The sequence below is a fragment of the Empidonax traillii genome, unplaced genomic scaffold (assembly GCF_003031625.1).
Source record: "Empidonax traillii isolate 1590-97213 ecotype Southwest subspecies unplaced genomic scaffold, ASM303162v1 scaffold100:size1405979, whole genome shotgun sequence".
NCBI lineage: Eukaryota > Metazoa > Chordata > Aves > Passeriformes > Tyrannidae > Empidonax > Empidonax traillii.
In genome coordinates, this window is record NW_020955293.1 from 285873 (window position 1) to 310469 (window position 24597).

General features: G+C 40.7%; 1 protein-coding gene across 2 annotated transcripts in view; it reads right to left on the reverse strand.

The window, feature by feature from the left end:
- The window catches only part of MTCL1 (microtubule crosslinking factor 1), a 55564-nt gene extending 34507 nt beyond the window's left edge, over positions 1–21057 (reverse strand). The window contains exons 1-6 of one of the 2 annotated variants that reach the window (XM_027882052.1): positions 21015–21057; positions 13726–15051; positions 12629–12784; positions 4635–4727; positions 1568–1798; positions 327–515 (exon numbers count right to left, since the gene is read on the reverse strand). In XM_027882052.1, coding sequence (XP_027737853.1) covers positions 327–515; positions 1568–1798; positions 4635–4727; positions 12629–12784; positions 13726–14994 — 1938 coding nt within the window. In that variant the 5' untranslated portion in view covers positions 14995–15051; positions 21015–21057. Of the gene's footprint in view, positions 1–326; positions 516–1567; positions 1799–4634; positions 4728–12628; positions 12785–13725; positions 15052–18864; positions 18940–21014 lie in introns of those variants that run through there. The other variant, XM_027882053.1, reaches the window with a different exon arrangement.
- Between the last annotated feature and the right edge of the window lie 3540 nt (positions 21058–24597).

Here is a 24597-nt window from a genome sequence, read left to right on the forward strand (position 1 = left end):
GTAGAATACAATAGATGTGTTCAGACAAGAGGAGCATGTAAATTCTGCAAACCATCACATACTGATAGATGTTTCTGGGCAAACAGCCATAAGAGGAAATAGGATTTTTCACTGATAGCATCTGCCAACAGAACAGTAACCACGTGGCTTCTGATTAAATTTAAATATCAATATAATGGATGAAATCCACTGTAATTGCTATGTAGCTAGAAGTATTTTTACAAGTATGATTTTAGGAGATGTAACACAGCAGCACAGAAATATGAACTCCATTGGAAAATCCACAGTATCCATTCCCAGGGCAAGATGTAGAAATGGTGTATTACCTGCTTCTGCTGCTGCAGTAATTCTGCAGTCTGCAGCTGTGGTCCATGATCAGTGCTCTCCATGGTGGGACGCTGGGAGAAATCTGTCAGTGGAAATACAACATCTTCTTCCTCCTCCTGTCGCTCTGCATCATTCACCTTCTGCTCAGACTGAATGCCAAAGTCTGGAAAGGCCTCCGAGTGCTCAACCTAAAATGCAAGAGAAGGAACACATGAACATTCTTTTGCCATTTACCTCTGGGGACATAAACCTACTGAAGGACAAAGAGAAGGGACTCTCTTCCCATGCATCTCCATGGTGGGATATATTGACTAAAAAACAGTAGGCACAAACGGATCAGAGATACTGAGAAAAATTTAGTTGCTTAGCAAATGGTTTCAAATTGTGTGAACCTGCAAAACAGATCTATTGTTCTCAAGAATTTTGTATAAAATGTCATAATGGGCAACCACTTTAACACACTTTTTTTCCTTTGGGTAAGATTTACAAATCAAATGGTAACTCTGGGTGTGCAACTCAACACATTTGAGGAACACCTTTCTTCACAGTGCATGTTGGCAGGCAATCACGCCCTTGCTAAGGCATGTCAGCTTGGGGATTCCAGGTTGTTATGTACTTCTGAACTTCCTGATCTTGATTTAGTCTCTACTTGGAAAATTACCGTGATGACGACTGGTGTACTGCTGCTGACAGTGATAGACATGTGTATGAAGAAGAGGAACAAATAAGAATGATGTATTCTAAGTCCCCACAAGAAGCTGCATAATTCTCCTGCCAACATGAAAACAGAGCTTCCCTCCATCTGTATTGATGAAGGCTTTGTAAGGAACACCCTGTGCACATGATGAGAGAAACAACAGCACTCAACCCATCTAAACAGACTGGGTTCCCTCAGCTTGCTAATGTGTTTTTTTTTTCTTTCAAAAAATTACTCAGGAGTCATATCTTTGATATCCAATTGAATTTTCATTTACTGTGAGAGAGTTTTTCAGGGACACATGTTTGTACTAGTTAAAGGTTTTGATTTAAAGATGGGTGATCTGAAACATACCATGCAGAATATACTATAGTACAAACCAACCTAAGAAAAGATTTGTGTCTAATTGGAATCCCCTTTCAATCTATGTGCAGCTATGAAGTTGCTGATGCCACTTCATATTTAAAGACTACACTTAAAGAAGGATCATCCCAGTACTCCACTGGCTGTAGCTCATTTGGGTTATTCAGGTGGGACAGTTACCTCTAATGTGTCCTCCCCTTCCTCCTCCATCCGCTTGCCCCGCCGCCAGTGTTTCAGCAGCCACTTCAGTTTGACATACAAGAGAAAGGTGTCCTGCTTGAAATGCCTGAGTTCTTGCTGCAGTAGACTTTTCTCCTGACTCCAGGTCTTCTCTTCCAGTTTGTTCTGCAAAGTCAAGCTCTGCACTTCCAAGTCTTTCCTCCGCAGGGTCTGCATATGCTCCTCCTCCAGCTTTAATGGAATGACAGACACCATGTCAATGGGGTGGTGTCCCAGGGCAGTCTCCAGGACTTGTGCTTCATTGGATGAGACAAACTGAAATCTCTAATTTTTATTAGTGAGTAACTACAGAGTTTGGCTCAGTAAGTTCCTCAGCATTTAGGACTGCTGAGGAAATTAGAGGATAACAGATGATAAACTTTGCTCAGATAACCATATGCAAATAACCTGCTGTGGAATTGGATATTTACTTTAAAGATGCACAATAGCTCTGATGGTGGTTAAACAGTTTATAGCACTCATATTTTCCTCCCTCTCTTGATTGTATCTCTGCAGTAGGTTCTCAGTATAGCCACCATCCCACACTGCAGCACATACCACACCTACTAAATGCATTTGCAGCCATTCATTGGAGGTGGGACCACAGCTGCCCTTCAGACAACCTGAAATATGTTGCCTCTTCCCTATCAGCCACAGGCTTGTCTTTTCCTCCACGGCTACATGTCCCTCTCCTTCTAGAAGGGCAACACTTCCGAAGGAATCACATCCAGTATCTCTCCTACAACTCTTGGCCCCTCACTTCTCACAGTTCATACTTGAAGGCATCTGAATGATACTGTAGTAAACTGTTTCTCATTCTGACATTACTATGTCTGGGGCACACACAGAACTGAAGAGACAGGAATAGGTTGCAACTCAGCTTCAGTACTAGAACTTTAAGAAAAGCTCTTTCTTGAGAGGACACATATAATTACAAATGTTGCAATGCAAGACCACCTCAACATTACTCTTTAAATGTGACTTCTCCATCAATATTTCAAAATCAAACCATGGCATGACCCGCACGCAACAATACTTGTACAAGTTAGTTGTACAGCATCTCGTATTCCGCATGGATGAGATAGTGTTTCCACTTCAACCAAGCTACGGTTCACATTAATGAAGAAAAGGCAGATGGAAAATGAGTGCAGAGCCGCTGCTTACAGATGCCAGTTTCCACTATTTTCCATTCCGCAGAACAACAGCCTCTCCCTTTCCTGACCAGCTCCATAGATGAAATCTACGAAAGCCACAGTGCACTAATGACCACAACAATTCAAGCCATCAGAACACACCCTTGCTGCAAACAAGGAATAAAGAATACTTCAGGAACAAGGACTCCCTAGCAATAAAATCTGATAGGAAATACATGTTTGATTTTCATGGCAATATTCAGATGCTTCTGACAGAGTCTACTAGTCCATACTAGATGGTTTACTATGGACTTGCCTGCCATTTAAATGATCTGCTCTGGCATAATGCAAATTTTTAGCATCTAAGGCTGATATGCCTGATTAAATTAAAATTATTTACAGTAGTTGCTGACTTAACTGTGTTTCAAATGAAGCTTAAAAGCAGCTTGGAACAAGATTAGCTATGATGGCCAAAAAAACATACATGCAACTCCTAATAACACTCAGAGACTGTACACTCCCAGCATACATTAATTTTATGTCATTAAATATTCCTAAAAATGAAATAGTAAAAAAGGGCTGATTTTAAATTTAATTTTTACAGGAAGAAACAAACAGATTTGATGTTGATGCAAGTTCTTCCTCCAAATGAAGTTATGGTTAAATAGAGCAAAGATCTGATTCATTTCCACCAGAAATCCTGGTAGGTGATAAAGAAGGAACACTATCAACAGGATGGGCATAATCTGGAAAAAAAATGAAGAATCCAGAAGACGCTTTTATTCTTCTACTGGCTGTCAACATGAATAGCTAGCTTTGATTTTGCTGCATTTTTCATTGTTTTTACAAGCTGTAAAATCTAAGTCCCTGTGGTCGCAAATTCTTGCAAAGACTCTAGTGGAGGCAAATTCATAGAGGCAAATTCATTATGCTTTTTCAATGGATAGCAATTGCAAAAAAAAAAAAAAAAAAAAAAAAAAAAAAAAAAAAAAAAAAAAAAAAAAAAAAAAAAAAAAAAAAAAAAAAAAAAAAAAGAACTTTAGGAGGCAGGCATAGCTGCCAAAAAGCTTTCATGGCCAAGGCAACTAGGAAGGAAATCAATTAACTGGTTGTCTTCAAAAGCTTCCAATGGAAAGTTCCAGTGGAGATACCTTGGAAATTAAAGCTAATTAAGAAAAAATGGAGAGATACCACTTGGGCACAAAGAGATTAGTTGGCACAAGGAAAAATGTTTTACACTATGCAACGACTATGCTGAGTCTAATCTATGAAGTAAATTTAAAAAGAAAACTTCAGTTAACAGCCAAACAGCCTGCCAAAATTAGCGACAGATTTTTTTCACCACAGGAGCTAGAGATCACAAAACAATTGACTAATCTGTTCCAGCCTTCAAAAGAGCAGGGGGAGTCCATGTAACAAAATACGATTTATCTACCAGCTATTAACAAGAAGGTTGGACGGTACTGAGAAATACAAGAAAGTCCTGATCTGTGTCTCAGTTGTGTGTGCATAACAACTCCTCTGACTCTGGAGAAGTGTTGGATTTTCTCTGGGCTAGGAGGAGTCAGAGCATAGTGCCAAACTGCACTCCTAGAGATCAAAAGCACCCTTCTCCCCAGCTCATGGAGAGCTGAAGGGACTGATATAATTCTTCATGCAGTATTTCATGTCTCTACCGTGACTTCTTCCACCAAGGGAAGACAGCAGAGACGCCAGATTCACAGTGGCAAAATAGGTTTGCGTTTACATTTCCTCAAATTCCAGATTCTTCGTTTACTGGGATGAGGTCAAACAGGCACAGTCATTGGGACACACATTCCCAAGTCCTGACAAACAAGGTCCACATCACACATCATGGTCATGCGTCTCTCCCAGCAGGTGGGGTTTGTATTTACCTGGATGATCCTTTCAGTAAACTTTTCTTGCTCCTCTCGGTGAAGTCTTGTCTCCTGCTCAAGTTGAGCCTGAAGCTCCTGTATCGATACATTCTGTACAGGTAAAACAGGGGAATCCCTGAGCTGATCAGCAGGACAAAGGGATAGGTTTAGCAGAAAATGTGTCTCCAAGGCGTAAGAAAAAGGAAAAAAAGAAAAGAACTGCAGGACAGACATCTGCACAACTCACGGTTATCAATAGTTAAAACCAAAGCACAGTGTGCAAATAAATAGCAATGCCCTGAATATGTGTGGGAATTTCCTGTGTGGCTTCTTCTGAAGGCTAAAGCTGGGATGTTGGTGTTACATACTGGATATTCCCTTCAGGCCTCTGCTCAGGGTTTACACTCGAATAGCTGAGACATTGCATCATGAACGATGTTTGCCAGATGAACTCCTATTTACAGGATTACCTATATTTGGTGGTGCATTTCTTTATGATAATCAAAGTTGTAAAATTTTAACATCTCTGCAAAAGATTAATCTAATGCACATATATTGAACCTAATTATTCATTTGCAGCACTTCTCATTGGGCAGTTAGTGGGATAACATTTATTAAACCAACAAAGCATAAAAGGTCCCTTTCTTCAGATACAAGACAGTTCTCTGCACAAATTGACTTCATTCTGTGATTTCTACTCAAAATAATTATTACACAAATCTAACTGTGATAAGCTGTGTGAGCCTGAGATCTGGCCTAAACGTTTAAGTATCCCCACTTTCAGGTCCAATACTATTTTAATCTGAATACTTTCAATGTTATGTTCTCATTAAGTTTGACATCCCATCCACTCTACTCCTGAAAGTTACTGAACTCAAAAATAAAGACCAGAGAAGGCAGAGTCAAATGTCATAATTTATACTAGGTTAGTTAACCCTATGGCACTTTATTTCTGATCAGAACTTTCTATGCCCTTCTCTTTGTGTCTCTGACATTGGAACTAAAACTTGATTTATCTGTACCAAAGTAATCCTTAGCTAGATGCCATCCTCTTCATGTGTGTGACCACAGAAAACACTACAGCACCAAATACCTAATTCCTAGAGTAAAGGCATATTTAAAGAAGGGATTGCTTCAGGCGTCAAAGCCTAATCCCAAATTCAGCTGGACGACGTCCAGCGTGCTTCAACCTCAGCAGCTGCGAGGACATAAGGTCGTGAGACTGCTCTCAGTTGTGTTGCCGTTTCCCCTCTGGCATCAGCCCTGGCACCCGTCTCCTCCCCAGGCCCTGCTTCCACTTTCCAAGAGCAAAGCCAGCAGCTGCTGCTGTTCAGGCCATGGCAGCCCTGGTTGGAACACTTTTGGTTATTCAAACTATATTTATTCCTGAAACATACACCCCTCTCTTCTCCTCTAGGGAAAAAGGAAATAAGGCAAATGGAAGGATTTCATAAAACACCTGCAGGGTCATACTCTGCTGAAAATCAAAAGTGGACCTACATACGCTTTTTGGGCACTATCAGTTCCCTCTTCACTTGAGTCATTTATTGACTTGTGCATGTCTGTTTTGTACCTGAGGAAAAGACACTTCCGGCCCTCTGAAAGATACACATAAAGTGACCAAGAGAACATTATCTGCTTTATCAATTTCATCTTACACCATAATGCATCTGAAGACATTTTGTATTGCATAAGGTCAAAACTTGTCTCACAATTCAATTGAAAAAAAGTAATTGTGATGGGATTTGAAAGTTTTGCACAATCATTTGTAAATCGTCAGTTTAATTCTCTCATTCAACAAAGGAAAAATTACTTTAATAAGAAATTTCTGCATTTTTTTATTCTGATCAGGCTTCTTTAGGAATATGGCAAATAAAAACTGATGTACCAGTTAATTCAGGTGCAATTTGCAAAAAAAGTCCATTCCTTCTTTTCATGAATTCAAAATCAGACAAAATCATGAAAAGTGGATCTGGTGAAGACAGACACAACATGACAATGCTTTTCTCTTTGCAATAATCACTGATCTTAATATGCTTCTCCTTAGAGTCATACAATTACAGATTTAGATAATTAGGAATATTGTTGGTCTTGAAGCTGAATGAGAGAAGCAAAAGTTACCTAGAAGGTTAGATTTAAATTTTCACTATTCAGTCCACACTTGTGTTTTCCAGTGAAGAATAGTTAGCTAAAAGATAATTTGTTCTGTTTCAAATTAGTATAAATTCAAGTCACATAGTTATGTATATACTGCCAACACCTTATGTTGGCAACATTAGGGCAAGAAAATCATCAATCTATGCAATTGTTTAATAAAAATAGTCCATGCAGAGCCAAGTTTCAGGAAACTTGGGTGCTAGGATTATGTGATAGCTGTTGAAATTACCAAAAAGAGATTAAATTTACCATAAAGCCAGATCAACTATTACGTGCACACAAGTGCAAATCATTTCACAACTGCTTTGTCTCTGTAAGGACAATACATTTTTGTAAGTGCTACAGCAAACATGTTGAAAAGTTGCTATGAATGCAGAGCGGCACACCTCGTTCCTTCCAGTGCAACCTGAGGACTCTTCATAGTCTATAATTATATATAATGTCATTTCTACCAGAAGCTCTGGGATTTGCACTGCTCATATCATGGGAGATAAGGCTGCTTAAGTGCCTAATAGATTGCTGCTAAACATCTGGATTGTGAATGAAGAATACATAGAAATGTATTGTGTGATATTTGTGTGTGCAGTACAAAATACACCTGATACTCCACTGATGGATGTTTGTATGTTTGTACATGGAAATCAGTCCCCTATCATACAACCTGTGGGGTGGCACAACTGTGGTTTTGTTTTGTTTTGGAAAGCAACACTGCTACAAAATGGACACAAAAGTTGATAACCTGTTAACTTCCATTCTTTGTTTTCCTTTGTTCTTGTCAAGGAATGCACTATATGAGGGACATGAAACAACTAAAACACCCGGAGTGCCAAGGCCATCACACAGAGTACTGACACCACAGACACAAACTCACTACAGCGAGACATACAAACACAATATAATGGGAACTACGAGCTACTCTACCACAGCACCACAGGAACAGCTGCACTTCATCCAGAGCTCAACACCAACATTTTCCCACGTATCCCAGTTATTGCATTACCAGATATACTTCCACTCCTGGACTCCTAGACAGGCACTGCCAAATCCTTCTTCTCAGTTCTTTTATCTCACCTGTTATCACTCTAGAACAACCAATCCATGCCGAAGTTTTTACCCCATGAGGATATGCAGACAAAAGTCACCACTGCTCTCTCACTGCACTGACCCCTTCCTGGCCCTCTCAGAATGCTGACAGCTTTTCAGGTTACTTACCAGCTCACACAATTCCACATTTCTGCCATGACTTGTTTTTACGTGATTCCCATCCACCACGATGACTGGGTTTTACTTGCCTGTTTTCTCCATTTTACCATAGCTAATTACAATCTCATTTTGCCTGCAAACTTAATCAATTTATATGCAACACTGTGAACATCAAATTTCATGGAATCTTTCTTTTTAATCTTTTTCTTTTTCTTTCTTTTTTTTTTTCTTTCGGGACTGATCAAACAAAATAACCCTGAGGAGGCAGGGAAGAATGATAGTCTCCATCATTTGTATGTTATTCCAAGGAAGTCAAAGGATTAATATTTTATGTTGCTCCCCTAATGCTATGTTATAATGCTTTGATATTTGGACCTTACATTTGACCACATAGTTTAGACACTGATACTTTTTCACACAGAATAATTGCACGCACCAACCAATCAGATCAGAAAGAAACTTTCAGAGCCCTTTGTAATACTTTTTACATGCAATACACATCTAATTGAATTCTCAGAAGCTGCTTCTGAAGATGTACTCTTCTCCTCGTCCCTTGAAAATAGATGACACATATTCCATTTGGTAGTGTACAATAGGCAGCTGTGTGGCTATTTGTCTGTTGCTTATATAGAAAGTCTCTGAGATTGGGAAAACACAGAACACTTTTCTCAAGTCTTTAAAAATCCATCTCATTGTATGGATAGTATACAAAGTCTCACTGAGTTCAGTTAGGACTCAAATATCCAGATTTACATCATAAAGGGTCTTCTAAGCCATTATATTGTCAACCTTTACAGAATCTTACATAGCAAGAAAGAATACAATACATCAAAGTAAGTTATTCTTGCTGCCCCTAATCTTGGTGGGAACAGCATCAGTTTGTCTTCCTTCTTCCCACAGTTTTACATTGGAGGAACAGTGGACATAAGCCACACTACTTTCTATGTGGTCCTCACTGGTTGTTGTTGGATTGTTTTGGTTTTTTTCTTCAGCAGAAAGAAAGACACAATATGTAAAACATTCACTGTTTCTTTTCTGGGAAAACAAAATCTTTAACCAGAGAAATGGATGTGCAAATTTTCAGCACATGGCTAGGAGCTGCTGCAAAAGCCATCCAGCTGAAAAGCATGAAATTATGAAAATTGAACAGAAGCACCAGTTAAAAAATAGAGCATTCAAAATATAGGTCAAAATTCTCCAACTACGTCCAAAATGGATTCCTACAGAAGTTTTGATTCCAAGCAGGTGGTAAAGTGACTCGAGTCAGTGCATACAACACAGGTATTAACTTAGAGTAATGGAAATGTTTTACATTTCTTAGTGGCACGATAAGAAAGGGAAATGGATAAGTAGCTAAACAATGGCCTAGAAAAAACTATTCTTCAGTGTGAGCTATTCCTATTTTATTACTAGACCTTATGGAAAACTTGGCTTTTAAGATGTGCTCTCACCTTCTCTAGCTTATCTGCTTTTATTTTTGTTCTCTTCTGGTGACATTTCATTCCTTTTAAGTAAATTCACTTAAGTGGATTTTTTGCCATAACCTGGGAGTGTCAAAGATTTTGTGGCATTTTTCTACAGAAAAATAAATGTATAAGTCTTTAAAACCAGGTATGAAAATAATCCAAATCTGAAATGCAAAGATGAGTGCTTTTGCCTTTGGTGCTACATACTTACTCAGGTAAAGGCAGAACTGATACCTTCTGAAGGAATGGAGCTAGGAGATACAGCTCCAGTTTAGACCATTGGGTATCAAATACTGTAACAAGTCACATCTGGTCACTTGAAAGAGTGAAATTTTTCTTCTTCAAAATGTCTTTTTGTTTCTGAATAAATAGGAGCAGATTGCTTAAGGAAGCTGCCTTTTGTTTATGGATATTCCATTAGTAAAATTCACCAGAATTGGATATTCCATTGGTAAAATTCACCAGAATTATTTACCATTTTTCCCACTGGTTCCATAGTGTGTTTGGTCCATAAAACATTACCTTTTTTAGTTCTTCTGTTTATTTTAGTCAAGTCAATTCTTACTAGTTCATCTGCTTTTTCTTTGGATGGTAGAGAATTGTTTCCCCTTCCCACCATAATGCAGCCCTGCTAAAATCATGAATAATGGATTGAATATCCACCCCAATGGGCTCCAGCCTCCCACAACAGCAGCTGAATGGCTTGTTTCTGCAAGAAAACAAAGCTCTGCTCTTAAGGCAATTTCAAGATATAATTTCCCTTGGTCAGGGACTTTAACCAATCTCCTTAACATGCAAATGCATTCTAATAGTACTGTTGCACTAACAACTGCAGTGCAAAGCCCGAACAAAGGCAGATGTTTAGAGTTAGGCTACAGGATAGTTTCAAGCACGTCTGTCTGCATTTATTGTATTTAATCAAACAATTAGGCTCCCACAGTGCTCATTTTTAAAAATAGAAGAAATGGCTAAACAGAAGCTGCCTAGCATTGCATGTGAAAAGTTCAGTTTAAAATTCAAACTTGGAAAAAACTAAATTTAAAAAAATGGATTTGCTTGAAAAAAAGAGAAAACATTTGCCTCAGTGAAATGAAATGTGTTTTTTTCATGCTGAAAGTCTATACACATTAAGAAGATCATCAATCAATGTTATCCACCGGTCAGTGTGTATACTTTCACTTCATAAGTAAGGCAGATAAAGACTCATGTGTAACCATACCTGCTGTGGGCATTATAAGGTTTGAGTCTCCATTTGAAATTTCTGTGGTGATAAAAAAACCCCTTTGGTACTCGAATAGTAGTTTATTCCTGCCCATTCATCTGGCACAAAAAATTAGTAGCTTTTACCAGTTCAGGGTATGAAAAAATATATTAAAATAATTACAATAAATCATGAAATTAATTGAATAATGAAATTAAAAATGATACCTTACAAAATTATTTTGAGAAACTTTCTGCTTCACTTGGGTTTGACTACTGTGGATTTTAATATTCTTTGTTACTTAAGTAATAGTGACTTAAAAATCACCTTAATCTTCAACATTTCCTCAAGGCCATTTCAAGCCTAGCCGTACCCATATTTTGAGCACATCTGGTCTTAAACTGGCTATTGTCTACCTTTGATTATAATTACTGGCTTGTTCCTTGTCAGGCTATGGTATAAAAACTGTCCATCCTCTATTTAGCACAGTTTGCTGTACACAGTTTGCACATCATCCCATCCTGGGAGAGGAAAAAAAAAAGATGTGCCAAAGTTAGCCAAATCCCTAATCTTAACAGAGGGCTTACAAATATAGGCTTTAATGTAATAACAAGGCTGTTCTAGGATAAGGGGGAACCAATAAATATGACAGAATTTTAACAGATTTATTGTAAGCATTTGCTGGGATCAGAAAATCTGCCATAACTATTCACCAATATTGATTTCTTATGGCAAAGGGATCCATGCTGAACAGCAAGATTTCTCTACCTCATCCACGCATTTCACCACTGAGGAAGACAGACTTTACCTTTCACTGAGAGACTTACAGTGTTCTGGGTTTATCAGATATCCCTCCTGGGGTCATTAGCACCATTAAAAGTGAAAAGTTAGAAGAGAAGCTGCTGAGCAAATTCATTATACTAATACTACCAAAACTCTGTGCTGTCAGGATACTTTGGACCAAACCAAACAAAACCAGCAAAGAATTACCTGTGTTAAGATGAAGGGTCACTTTCCATTTGATATTCAATACAGCATTGCTCTGCTTGGCTACCAGCTGTCCTCAAGCTTTTTCTTCCTACCCCTTCTAGTTCTTGCTATTGCTTACTCACATACCCAGCTATCCCAGGCAGCAGTCCCCTTTTCCCAGACTCATTTAGGGGTTTCAGATATATTAAGTCTTCTTCACATGTCTCTAGAATTAAAAATATATTAAAACTCATCCTTCTCTAGAAGCTACTCCAATCATCTCAGTTTCAAGGTGGTTTTGGCCTCCCAGTAGCCAGCAGAAAAATTTTTCAGTGCTCAAAGCCTGGTTTTATGGAGACAGACTAGAATTTGTTTTCTTCATGACCAATTGCAATGTCTGAATAACCTATGTTCACGAGAAAGCAGATAAGGAGATGTTCACTGAGGCAGACATGGCCTCTGCATGATGAAGATTCAAATAAAAACTGATTGATGTTTTGACAAATGGAAAAGAACTCAACAACCCAAACAATGGAGAATATGCTTTAAATAAGCTTTTTTTGGAAGCTGCAGGGTGCTGTGTTACCTGCTGAGAACCACCATGCACACCAGCATCAAAACCTGTCTTGCACAGACTACTGCCAGGTAAAACGCAAAGTAATCTCTATCTGTAGACTTTCCATATTTAATATATCCACCAAGGCGAAACCTGGAAGCATGATTTAACATCAGGGATTACAACTTCTTCTGGAGATCTTTCATTTCTATACTCAATTGGAGCTGATCCCTGAGCTGTGCTTTTACCCTTAGCAAAGCTACTGGGAGCAGGGTGATGACTTCAGAGTCAGGGCCAATTTGCTTCTCTGCAACTACAAGGGGCAAACAAGATCAACCACAAATTTCACAGCAGGGGTGCTAAGTTTGATCCAATTTACTCCCCCAACCCCTGGCTTCTGTTACTCATCTCCTGGCTAAGGCAGCAGGAGGCAGTGAGTAAGAAGGGCTGCTTTGCTGACCTCTAGACTGAAACAGCCCTTGTCTCCTGGCCTGTAGATTTTAATGTCTCCATCAGCTCTGCGGTGTGGGTCGGTGGTGGCTCGCTGGTGGTGAATCTCTCGCTCCTCTCCACGATCTTGTTTGAGCTGCCACTCCATCTGATCCCTCAGTTTGGACTGTTAGGTGCATGGGCGGTTTATAACAAAAAAACAAAAGGACAGGAGGGAATAAAGAAAACAAAAATGGGTAAGGTAGACGACTGGAAAACTACAAGACAAAGAAAAGCGTGAACAGAAAAAACAACTTAAATACAGTGGCATAAGAAAGTGAAGAGAACAAAACCAAAATGAGGATGAGCAAAATGATGGGCTGAAACATCTGAAAAGCAAAAAAGAGAAAGAGAGGAAAAAAGAATGCAAACACTGGTTATGAGGCGCATGCAATGAGGATGCATGAGTCAAACCAACAGCAAGCATACAAGTCATGAAGGATATGGGACACAAGGCTCTTCCTTCCTTACTTGTGCTGTGCAGAAAAGCCATATCCAGTGTGGCAGTTGTGGCAGTTTAGACATGCGCCCATGGGCAACGCTTTAGGCAAGGCAGTCCTTCGCTGGCTACAGAGCTTCTCACCCGCTGCTCGGTTAGGGGAGTGAGCTGTAAGCAGGCTTTTCAAAACACATCACTTAGAAAACTGCATTTGGATGGGTTCTTTTGGCAAGGCTTTTGAGAACATGCCTGACCCTTTTACAAGAAAGCATAGTTAAGACCTCCTCACATTTCTTAGCAAGGCTTCTAATTCATCAGAATTTATTTATTTTTTTAATTAATCTCCTCTTTCATGGGGAAATACTGTTGTTACAGACAAAAACTAGACAGATCTCTCTAACACCAGTGGACTAGCTTTTTTGCCATGAGGAACCGCCTCTGAATCAAAGGAGTTGTGCAAATAAATAAAAGAAAAAAACCTATAAAGTGTTTAACATTACACACTTCAATACACTGCGGGTCTGAAATCATAACAAAGCAGCTGTGAGGAAAATTAGCTCCAGGGTAGCAATGCCAGAAAGAAAGAGAAACGATAAAACAGAAAGAAGGCAAATAAGAGGCTGACTTACCTGGAAGTCGGTGATTAATTCCTTCCCCAGGTTACCAATGGGAGAGTCTCGGGACATGGATGTCATTGTGGATAGAAAACTGGAAGACTCTGTGAGATGGGGAAGAGGAGAGAGGTCCTCCATCTGCTCCTTAAGGCCCTCTCCAATGTGATCAACTTTCTCCAGGAAGGTCTGCAGTTCCTTCCGGAAAGCTTTCATCCTGGTGTTGACGGCATCCAGGAGCTCTGGCTCATGCTTATCTTCTCCCCTTTCGTCACCACTTCTGAAATCCTGCTCGGTGGATGGGCTGCTGGTTATGTGCACCTTTGCATCATAAATCAAGCTGTCTGTGTCGGTGATAAGGCGTTCCACCGTCCTTTCAAGGCGCTCAGCCTCACGTTTGATGTTAATTAAAGACTCGGTGTCCTCTTTCACTCTCATGAGCTCGGCGGAGCACAGGTCACTGACTTCTGATGGCTTCCCACTCCCAAAACCTGATGTCTTCTCATAAACTTCTTCAGAGTCACTCTCACCCCCAATGGGCCCCTCTCTCTTTGGCTGGGGTGGACGACCATCTTCGCTGTCACTCTCTTTTTTCCCGGCATCGCTGTCAGCATCACTGTCCCTGGGGCTGGAAGTGCGCAGGCCCAGATGAGAGGCAAGATCGTAACGCTGGACATTGGACATCAGGACCCTGTTCTCATACTGGAGCTTCATCACTTTCCCACTCAGCTCATTGATTTGTGACCTGGCCGACTTCAGCTCCTCTTGCAAGGTCCCACCGCACTTGGATGCTGCGTCATCCAACCAGCCAGGCTCCTGGCCTGGCTCAAACTTGAATTTGTTCAGCTCATTTGTTAGTTGCTTGTTGTGATCCTCGATTTCAGAGATTGACCGCCTCAGCAGCTCTGCTTCCTCTTCCACAAACTGCAGGTGCCTGCGCAGCTCCGTGGCCGACTCCACGGAGTCGCCGTAGGGCGAGGTAGGAATGCTTGAAATGTGGTCCCTGCTGAGACACTCTTTTTCATACTGGCACCTCATATCCTCCATCTCAGCTTTAATCCCCCTGTTCTCCACCTCCAGTTCCACTATTTTTCTGCCCAGTATGTTGGCTTCCTCCTCCACCAGCTTCAGACGAAGCTTCAGCTCAGCCTCCCTGGTGCTGGGTGGGCCCCCTGCCTCCCCGGTAGGCAGGGGACTGTCCACATCTCCATAGATGGACTTGTACTTCTGGAGCTCTTGCTCCAGCTCATCCTTCTCCCTCCCCAGTCTGGCCATCTTCTTACGCATCAGCGCTGCCTCCTCTTTGGCAAACTGGAGCTGGCACTTCAAATCAGCACTGTCCTCCTGCCGAGAATAATCACCCCCCACCCCAAGATTATATTATAATAGAAGCAAAATCAGCAGCTGATTTTCCAAAATCTCCACCTCCCCCTCCTCTGAGGATATCTGTTAGGTATGCAAACAATACACAGACAGAGCTGCGCACACCACACAGCGGACACATTTCATGGCTTGGTCTTGGTTAAATTGGCAAAGCAACTTGACCAGAGTTAAAGGGGTGGGGGGGGGGAAGTGTGCCTATGCAAGTGTTCAGTGATGCAAGAGTGCCAACGCAATGTTTTTTCTCAAACACTGATCAAATTTTGTGGAAAATAAAGACTCAAATGAAAAGGTTCCGTGATTTGTTGGCACTTTTTGTCACATTTATGCTTGATGGTACACTTTAGCATCATGAAACAAAGACTACACAGATGAATTTGCTCATCATAATCCCAAATTTTGGGTTCCTTCAGATAGAAAGCACAAAAAAGGGTGTGCTAAACTGCATGGCTGCCTTGGAAAGTGAAGACTTGAATTACTATGATCTCATAATGCTGTGAAATAGATGGAGTTCCTAACTTGTTTTCCAAATAGGAAGTAACTGTTGTCTCTGCTGCTGTTATTATTAGGATGGAGCAGATTGTGATCTCTGTTTCTGATATGGACAACTGTTCACAAGGGAGATTGGTGAAAACATATGAGAAAGGAAAGAAAAATTCATTAAACCGTGTTTACATCCAAATACATCCCATGTGAAAACCTTCATTTTTCAGGAAGTACCAGGGTATAGAACGACTGTTTTGTTTTATTTGTGTGTGTTGGGCTTTTAAAAGCACTGCATCTCAACTCAAATGAAAACTCTAGTGTGTATTGTGCTGAAATAAGAGACAAGGTTAAGTAATTTCTAAGCCGATGAACAATTTCTTTGCATGAATCACTTTCATGAATTGTCATGGAGATACAGGCACTTGGCCTCGAAAGAGACACATTTATCAGCATTAGCAGTATAATGGAAGGCAGGGTTTGAAAGAGGATCTCTTGAGACGGTAGATTTTATCATTGTTGGTAGGCCATGTGGACATATGTGCAATTATCTATGGAAACTTCATTTCAGTCCCCGGAGCACTGTTATCTTTCACAAGCACCATTTTGTTATAATTCCTAATAATGGAAACCAAATCCAAAAGAAAACATGACTGACTTTAATTGTTCATCCAGATCAGGCTAATGAAAAAAACCAAAGATTACAAAACTCATTGTGGCTCAGCAACCTGAGGAAATTATTTAATTTCTATAGGACACATCCTAGCACATTAGTAACAGTGTCTTCTGTGTTACCTAGATCAATTTCATCCCTTTCTATTTAGATATATACTAATTATGTCTTTATTTCAGATATTAATAACTAATAAGAAAAGTAATTGGTTGTATACACCTGACTCAGTCAGCCTTCTTATTGATGCTGCTTGCTGCCAGATGGGACTTTAAAAAAACTGAATAGTAAAAAAGTTAGCTTACATGTTATTAACATATTAGAGGTAAAAATAGCCAAAGTTTCTGTCAACACTTGGTTTTCAGTGATAACCAAGAATAAAACACAGCTGTAATCAGCTCAAGGGCTGACTGACTAAAATTCTGGTCCTTGTGTTTCTGGTACCAGAAATATGAGTTTTGTATGAATTCATGAATTCAGTCGAGGTGCATATGACTGATTAGAAGCAGAGCCTCTAAAAGATGGCATTTCTATCTTCTCTATTGTCTCCTTGCATGCACGTTCCTCTTTTTCGCACATATATTTGCAAATTGTTTTTCTCTTTGTAACTCAAAAGTGCAAATTAAGTATCAGATTAAAACCTGGCAAAATTCCATGCAGCCTCCGCTGGAGTCGCTCTGAATTTTGGTTGCTCTGGCTGAATAAGGCTGTATGATTAAAGCATCATCTTTGGTCAGGGCTGTATAAAATATTACCTCTGTTTTTCCTACCATGGAGAATTGTTTTTTTCCCCACAGCTGTAGGTTTTGCTTTTAGGGAAATACAAAGATCACAAGGAAAGTTACAGTCAGAACAGTGCTGCACATCAGAGCTCACAGGTGGTGTGATTACTCCTGGTTATTTATTTATGCTTATAGCTAATCTGACATTTTTCTTACTCTGTTTTTGTAATCCAGCACTCCTTTCCCCCACTTCTTGTCTGCCTTTGGGTTCAAGTGCTCAGCCATAGCTGGTGCCTTGCACCTCCCCAGTTGCAGGCAGCTGAAGCGATGTCTGAGGGAAAGGGCAGCCTGCTCGCACCCCACTGCCCTGCCTGGGAACACCAGGGGCCAGCTCCTACCCAGGGGTCAGAGGGAGCTCCAGCCAGACACCCACTGCCTTTCAAACAATATAAATAACAGTCACTGAGTGGCACTTGGGACAACACACTCAGCATTTTGAAGCTTTTGAAGAAAAGGAAAGGGCTTCAACGAGTTTAGGGTCAGGGCCCCAGTGTTTTTCCTTGGCATCACTGCACGACTCAATGCATTTGTGGAGTTAGCATGTTATTATAGCAGGACAAAGCTACTGTTAACTTCTTTAACAGCATTACTTTATTGCCAGGTTTTGTCTTAGCAAAATTTTTTTTTTGGGGGGGGGAATAAAAGAATCAAATTTGTAAGTTTTGTTTTTTGCAAGTGCTGAAAGAAACAAGTTTTTTCTTTACACAAATCCAAGCCTCACACAAAACAACAGAGCTGATGCATGTTAATTTTGCCTACTAAATATGGATCCCATCTGGAAAGGTGAGAAAGCTCTAGATATTCCCCACTTCCCTGCCAGGAACATGATCACTGAAAATCCCATTCCCTGGACAGCCTTTTTCCAAAAGAAAAGAATGGTCAGGAGAGATTTATCAGCCGGATCTAAACATGCCAGAAGGGTAGGACTCCAACCTTCATGCATCTGTCCCTTGGAAACTTTGTGTACAGAAATATCAGCGATTTCTTGATCAGTTGAAATCAAGTAGAAACAGTGAGAGGGTGAGATAGCCACACAGGCAAGCAGAGTTTTGACATATAGGGCAAACTATGGAGAGGCCAAATCACCAAAATTTAAAACAGTTCATGAGATAACTTCATAATAGTTCATAAGATAAGTTATATCGCGGTTGAAAAGAAAGGAAAAATATTTAAAAAAATAATAGCCTTTCCATCTTTTTGGAAAAACAAAAGGCTGAAATCCCAGAGGCTGAATCTGGACTACTGGCCTCCTGACTGTAATGAACACCTGGTACATGGGTGCTTTCCTAAAAGGTGTACATAGGACCGATCATATAAAAGGAAAAGAAGGAACAGTAGTGTAAAAATGTTCCATCAATCATGGTCCTCATCATAGACTTTAAGATATCACTGAGGATAGATGGGAGTTAATGATTACTGATAGTGATTATTTGCATGCAACTGCACCGTGGCTCTGCATGGCGCTTCAGAAGAATATTAATGGGGAAAAAAAGCAGAAAGGAAAAACCCAGATCCCTCCCTATGGAGTCTGCAGTCTAATTTAAACAAATGCAGAATGTGGAGATAAAGAAATGAAACATATAAGAAATAAATTAACTTCATTATGCAACGTAAATGACGGGATGAGAATGAAGAGCTGATCAAAAATTCCTCAATACGATATTTCTTTTCTGCCAAGAAGACACAAAGCTAGATAGAGGCCAACGCCGTCTCCTCTGCCACCACCACCACCTCAAGGGAACTGCCAGGCAGAAGATGGTTAAGCAGTTTTGGGGTTGCAAGTCTGACGACAGGGCAGTACGACCAGCACCCAAGCATCTGGCTGAGTGCCAGCACTCCTACCTTGCGCTGGAGAACCACTTTTCTTTGTGTTTTGCCTGGTGCCTGGTATTTTCCAAGAGGCTCCGTTTTGCAATTCTGCTGAATAAAAACTTTTTTTCTTCAATACTGCTAGAGGTGAGTTAGTGCTGCCATGAATTCCACTTTTACACAACTTCAAGACAATCAGCCTCATGTGTATTATTTACTTGGTAGGCCCTGCAGTGGATGCAATGTTCCAGCTAATTTTCATGAAGAACTCTCAGCAAGTAAAAACCCAAGTCTTGCCATATTCTATACATACCTGTAAGCGTGTGGATGCACAGAATCTAAGTTTGTCGTTGCTTCTCACTCACAAAACATCATATAATGAGTATTTGAACTAACTCTGTGTATTTAGGATGGTTGTCCCTCAAGAGCACCATTTTGATCCTCCTGGGCTGTATCTGTACCAACCTTCTTGGGCCATGCCCCAGGAGGCAGAGGTTGATTGACCAGGTCGGGTACTTGCTGTGGTGCACTCTGATCTCTTCTAGAATATACCTCTGAATGGATGCCTGGGTTTGAAGAAGGCTCTGGGTAACACGCTGGAGTTGGGAGATAGCTAGGACATGTACCTGTAGCCTGGACCATGTCAGTATGTAAGACTGTTTCTCGGTCTTTCCTACACTAAAGAATTGGTGAAGATAACTGAGTGGCCACCTTGCAGACTGCTGATGCAATCGTTTTCATTTTCAAGCCCAAATCCTTTACTTGCATGAGTTACTATGTGTGTGTGTACAGCATGAAAGTTTTTCTCCCCATGTGGCTTCTGGGATCACTTCCCCACATTGCAAGTGGTGCTGAGCTCACTCTTGGTTACTCAGTTAATTTTGTGAAGTCCTTTTTAAGGCTTTCCCAGACAAACTACAACTACTCTTAATGCCTGGATTTGGGCAAATGAAAGAAGCACAAGAATCCATTTCCTTTGCATAGCAATGTATTTCCAGGAATGAGGAAAGGAAAGACAGTGCTTCTCACAAACCCCAGTGGACACAATCGTGCCTTCATGTAGCTTCCCCTGTAATCTGTATGTGTGCGGGCACGTGCATATATTTCATCATGTATTTCAGAGACCTGCAGAAAAAATAAACTCTCTGACCTGACTGATGACCTAACTAATTCCCCATAGCAGGCACTGCAGGAAGAAAGCCCAGTGTCCCATTTTAAGGTCTGATTAAGCCATGTTTGAATCATCTTGGCAGGGACACTCAGTCTGCCTCGTCCCAGGAATGCAGGCTGAACCCCCTGGCCACCACAATTCCTCACTCTGCCCACTCAGCTGCCTGTCCTACCCCCTCAAGTTCATTGTACTGTAGTTATTTATTATGGTTATTATTATAAATCAATGGATTTTAAGGCTAGACAACCCATAGGTCTTAGCTGCATACACTAATCCTGCCAAGGGGGCAGCAGGGGAAGTGCATCCTTTCCCTAATGAAGGCACGATGTCACTCTTGGCTCCTTTCCCAGCGAGGTGAAATACTATCCCCATCTCTCTGGCTATAAACAGTAACTGCACGGGTGCTGGGAAAAGCTTTAAGTCCTACAGTCAGCACAAAAAACAGAGGAAACAGGGCAGACCGCTTCCCTGAGAAGGATCAACCTATGTGATTTCAATAAAACCAGTGTCCAAAGAGAGACTGAGTGGGTAGCTTAGGCTCTGTGTTGTGCCTCAGACTGGGGAGCACAGGTTCACATTCTGCCCAGCTGACACCAGAGAGATCAGACTCTGGGCTGCGACACAAGAGCTCGCGAGGTGTCGTTGCAGTGTGCAAACTGCATTCCCTGCCAAGACACTCATTAGCACAAAATCTTTGGCACTGTGTATAAATTTAGTTAGTCCCTAAGCTGTGATCCAATTACTTTGTGAGGAAAGGTTATTTTCTCTTCTTGTAGAAAACCTGCAGCCTGAATCTATGGATACAAGCACAACGAGCCCAAGAAGCTGCACAGTTTAGAGACTACACTTGTGTCCTAAATTGCTTCTGCATTATCTCTGGGAGGTCTCAGTAGATTAAGGCCTAATTGCACTCTAGTTAATATGCCTGATGGCCCTGTCAAAACCCATAGAAAGAAATTCTGAGTTTTAGCATGTGATTTTACTCAAAGGTGCATGTTCATGAAAACTGTACCTGAGTAAATGTCTTTTTTTCTTTGTGGATTTCTCTGCTGCCTCTTCTCTTCAGGGAACTCTGCAACAGAAGCAATGCTGAGTTATTGATAAGCTAAACACAAAGCCTGCAAGTTTGGCAGGGCTCACCACTATACAATTAATTTAGGAGAAAGAAAGAATATTCTCCTAAGTAGCTGGGGATTTCATTTTTCATAGTAATTGTTTAAAAAACCAAGTTGATCAGGTCCTTGTCAGTGAATTTTTCAATGTACAAAATTTCCTTCCAAAACAGGGAATAAAATTAGTTAAAACTTCACAGAGCGCGGACACTCCCCACCTCTCTCTTTTCTTCTATGGACCACCCCAATTTTTGGCAAAACTTCCTTTCTGAATGGGGCAATGATTCATGTTTGATTAATCCAGGGCAGAAGTCCAAGAATCTTACTCACAGTGGATGTGAAACACATTGTGGAAACCTCAGAAAAAAGCAACCACCCCCAAAAAAATAGGCAAGGACATTCATGTCTAAGCTATGTGGTGTGACATAATTGGTTAACCTGTGCTGGCAAACATACTGAGGAGCCCAGATAAAGACCAGGTAACTCTCTGGGTATCTCTGAATTTACTTTATAAATCATATTTTATTGGTTTTGCAAATCTTTATATCCCTTTGTAAGAAAATTTTTTAAGATGTGGAAATGACGTCATCACCGCTGCTTCATTTTCAGAAACTTCTCAGCACCCAAATGGAAAAGCACGGTTTTCCTGAGAAGTGAGAGGTGGAGCACCATCAGCACATTATCAGTGTTTGCACTGATGTTTGACTTGTGTCTCAGGACCAGTGTTCAAAACAGTGTGAGCCAGGTCTGTTTAGAAAAGGCATAAATTTGACACTTTCCAGACTGAGGTATCAGAGGGGATCAGTAGGTATTTGGTAAAAATTTAGCCCAGTGGGTTAAATTCCAGTCTCTGTAACCCAGTCTAACCCAATACTGCAAAACATGAGCCCAGTGAAGAGGAAGTGAAAGGAGGGAGAGGTATCCTGTTAATTAGCTAAGCCCAGTCTCGTGCCCAACCATCAGCTGGCAGAAAACACCATGTGAGCTCGGGGACCAGCGCACACACCCCATGCAAATCCTAACCAAAAGCTTTCCTTGGCCTTGTGGTTTCTGACAGTTAAGCTATGCAGCTACTGCACATTATAATTATGGCACACGAAGACAAATCTCTCCTTCTGCTCTTTGTTATACATAGTTAAGTAGTTAAAACCCATTCATACACAGCACCATATGCCCAAGACACACTACAGTTTATTTTTGCTAATCTGTTCTCTGCTTTAATCCAGTAATTTTCTATAATTAATGAAGCTGAGTAAGAGAAATGTCCTTTTCTGGATACTGAAACAGTTTAATAAAAAAAGATTTTAAACACTAAAATCATCGTACGAAAACCTGTTAGACAAGCTTAGCTAGGATAAACAGTTACTGTTCTCTTTCTTTTATTTTTTTTTATTTTCATTTATTTTTATTTTTATGTGGTATTCCAGAAGCAGATATGTAACTGAAAGCAATTACTAGTCAGCAGCATCATGCCCTGGCATGCAAGATGCATGGCTACGGCTGAAGAGATGAGGGGCATAGCCCTTGTCCTCACACTCAACTTCTTTTCCACGTGACTTCAAGCAAGAGCAGCTTGAGTGAAATGAGGTTGTTTGGATACTGCATTTAATTTGTAAGCCCTTAGAGTCAGGGATGAGGCTGCCAATTTCTATAGGTAACTCCATGCACAATTGTAGCAAACAGCTACTAATCCTGCTAGAAGTGAAAAACCTTGTGCCAAATGCTAAAAACCTCTTGCTCTTAGGTATAGACAGAAGATTACACTTAAACGCATCCAGCTTTAGAAGCTAAGGAATATAAACACATGGGCTATGGTGTGCAAGAGAAAGTAATAAAGCCTTTGCTGTGTTGTACAGGATAAATAAGAGGAAAGGAATTGAAATTTAGGTAGATGACATGGCTGAGAAATGGGTAGGTAGTGATCTGGCTTTGGAAACTGTAAACTCTACTCATCACTGAAAAAATGAATTCACAGATCCAGACCAACAAGTCTGTAACATAGTGCCCTAGATGAGGCTTTGCTTTAAGCATTTTCACACTTTCCCATTTGGATTTGCGTAAGAACAACCTTGTGATCAGTGCTCAAGTGGGAGACTGCTTCGTATTTCCATAAGGCAGAGACAACCTTAAGGCTGAGTCTGTCCTCAGTGTAAGAAAAAGAATGATATAAGCAAAAAGAATGGACTATTTACCTCTGGGAGTTACCAGTGGATTACAGGGAGGACTAGAAACACAACAACCATGGCAACAAGGGACTGCCTGGCCTGAACTCCCTAACCCAACATGAAAGCAAGGCAAGATCTCCTTTTCACCACCATGGGACCAGGCTGCATGTGTGTATGAAAGAGTAACCAATACAGCTGTGATTTTAGCTGGACTAAGGGCAGAGGCTGCTGCAGCAAAAAGAAGTAGGTGGAACGCACTACAAACCTAAATTATTTAAAAGGTAAAGTGGTCCAAGAAATCAGCATTTCTCTTTGATGTACAGGAGATTGGCATCAGAAGCTGATATGAATTAATGCTAAAAGGAACATTTCTATACTACTTTTTATACTCAAGAGACCAACCAGGGTTTGCCATCTACCAAGAAGTGTTTCAGTGATGGTTAAACAAGATTTTTTTAGTCCTTTGGTTAACACAGTTTTTTAGGGAAGTGGTCATTTACCAGACATCTTCTCCCTCTACCTCTTGGCTACCAAGGAGAGCTAATATACGAGGGCCCAGTGTTTTAAAAGTTAAACTTCTCAAAAGATTATTGGATGTAGCAACTACAGTATTAATAGCAGAAAGAAACACAGTTATATTCACTTTCCCCTGGAGCCTAGCACGGACAGGAAGAGGTATCTCGTGTCTTTTCGTGAATTAAATTTTTAACAGGCCACAGAAGAGTCGTGTGAACTGAGCAGTGAAAGCGAGACTACCCACTCCAGCAAGCAGGAATCAATGCACTGGAACTAAGAGGCTGAGCAAAACATGGAAATAAAGTTTGAGTTAAGAGCAGTCCTACATGTAAACACATGATGGGCCCCAAATTTTTGTACTGAAGCAAGTGCTGAGCAGGATGAGAACTGAGCTGTGAACAGGTGTCAGTAGAGAAGGACTTTGAAAATGAGGGAACCAAGAGGTCCTAAGAGCTGCCAGCCTGTCGCTGAGAGGAGCAAGTGATTTCGGGCACAGTCTGGCACCTGCAGGCAAGCGTAGGCTTGCTGTCATAAGCGCATCAAACTGAATCTGCAAAATCAAGTAGTCAGTCACTGAAGTGACAATGTCTGCAACTTAAAAACAAAGAGGCTGGCTTGGAAAGTCCAGCCCTGAAGGCAATTTCTATCACTGTGACATGTGAGGAATTATGTACAAGCATCACTGGGGCTTATGAGCTGTATAAATAATGTTCTGTGCCAGTGATGGCTTGTTACTGATTGCTTTGAAATGGATAATCATGATTTTCATTTACATTCATTAGAAAATACGGCCTGTGAGGTA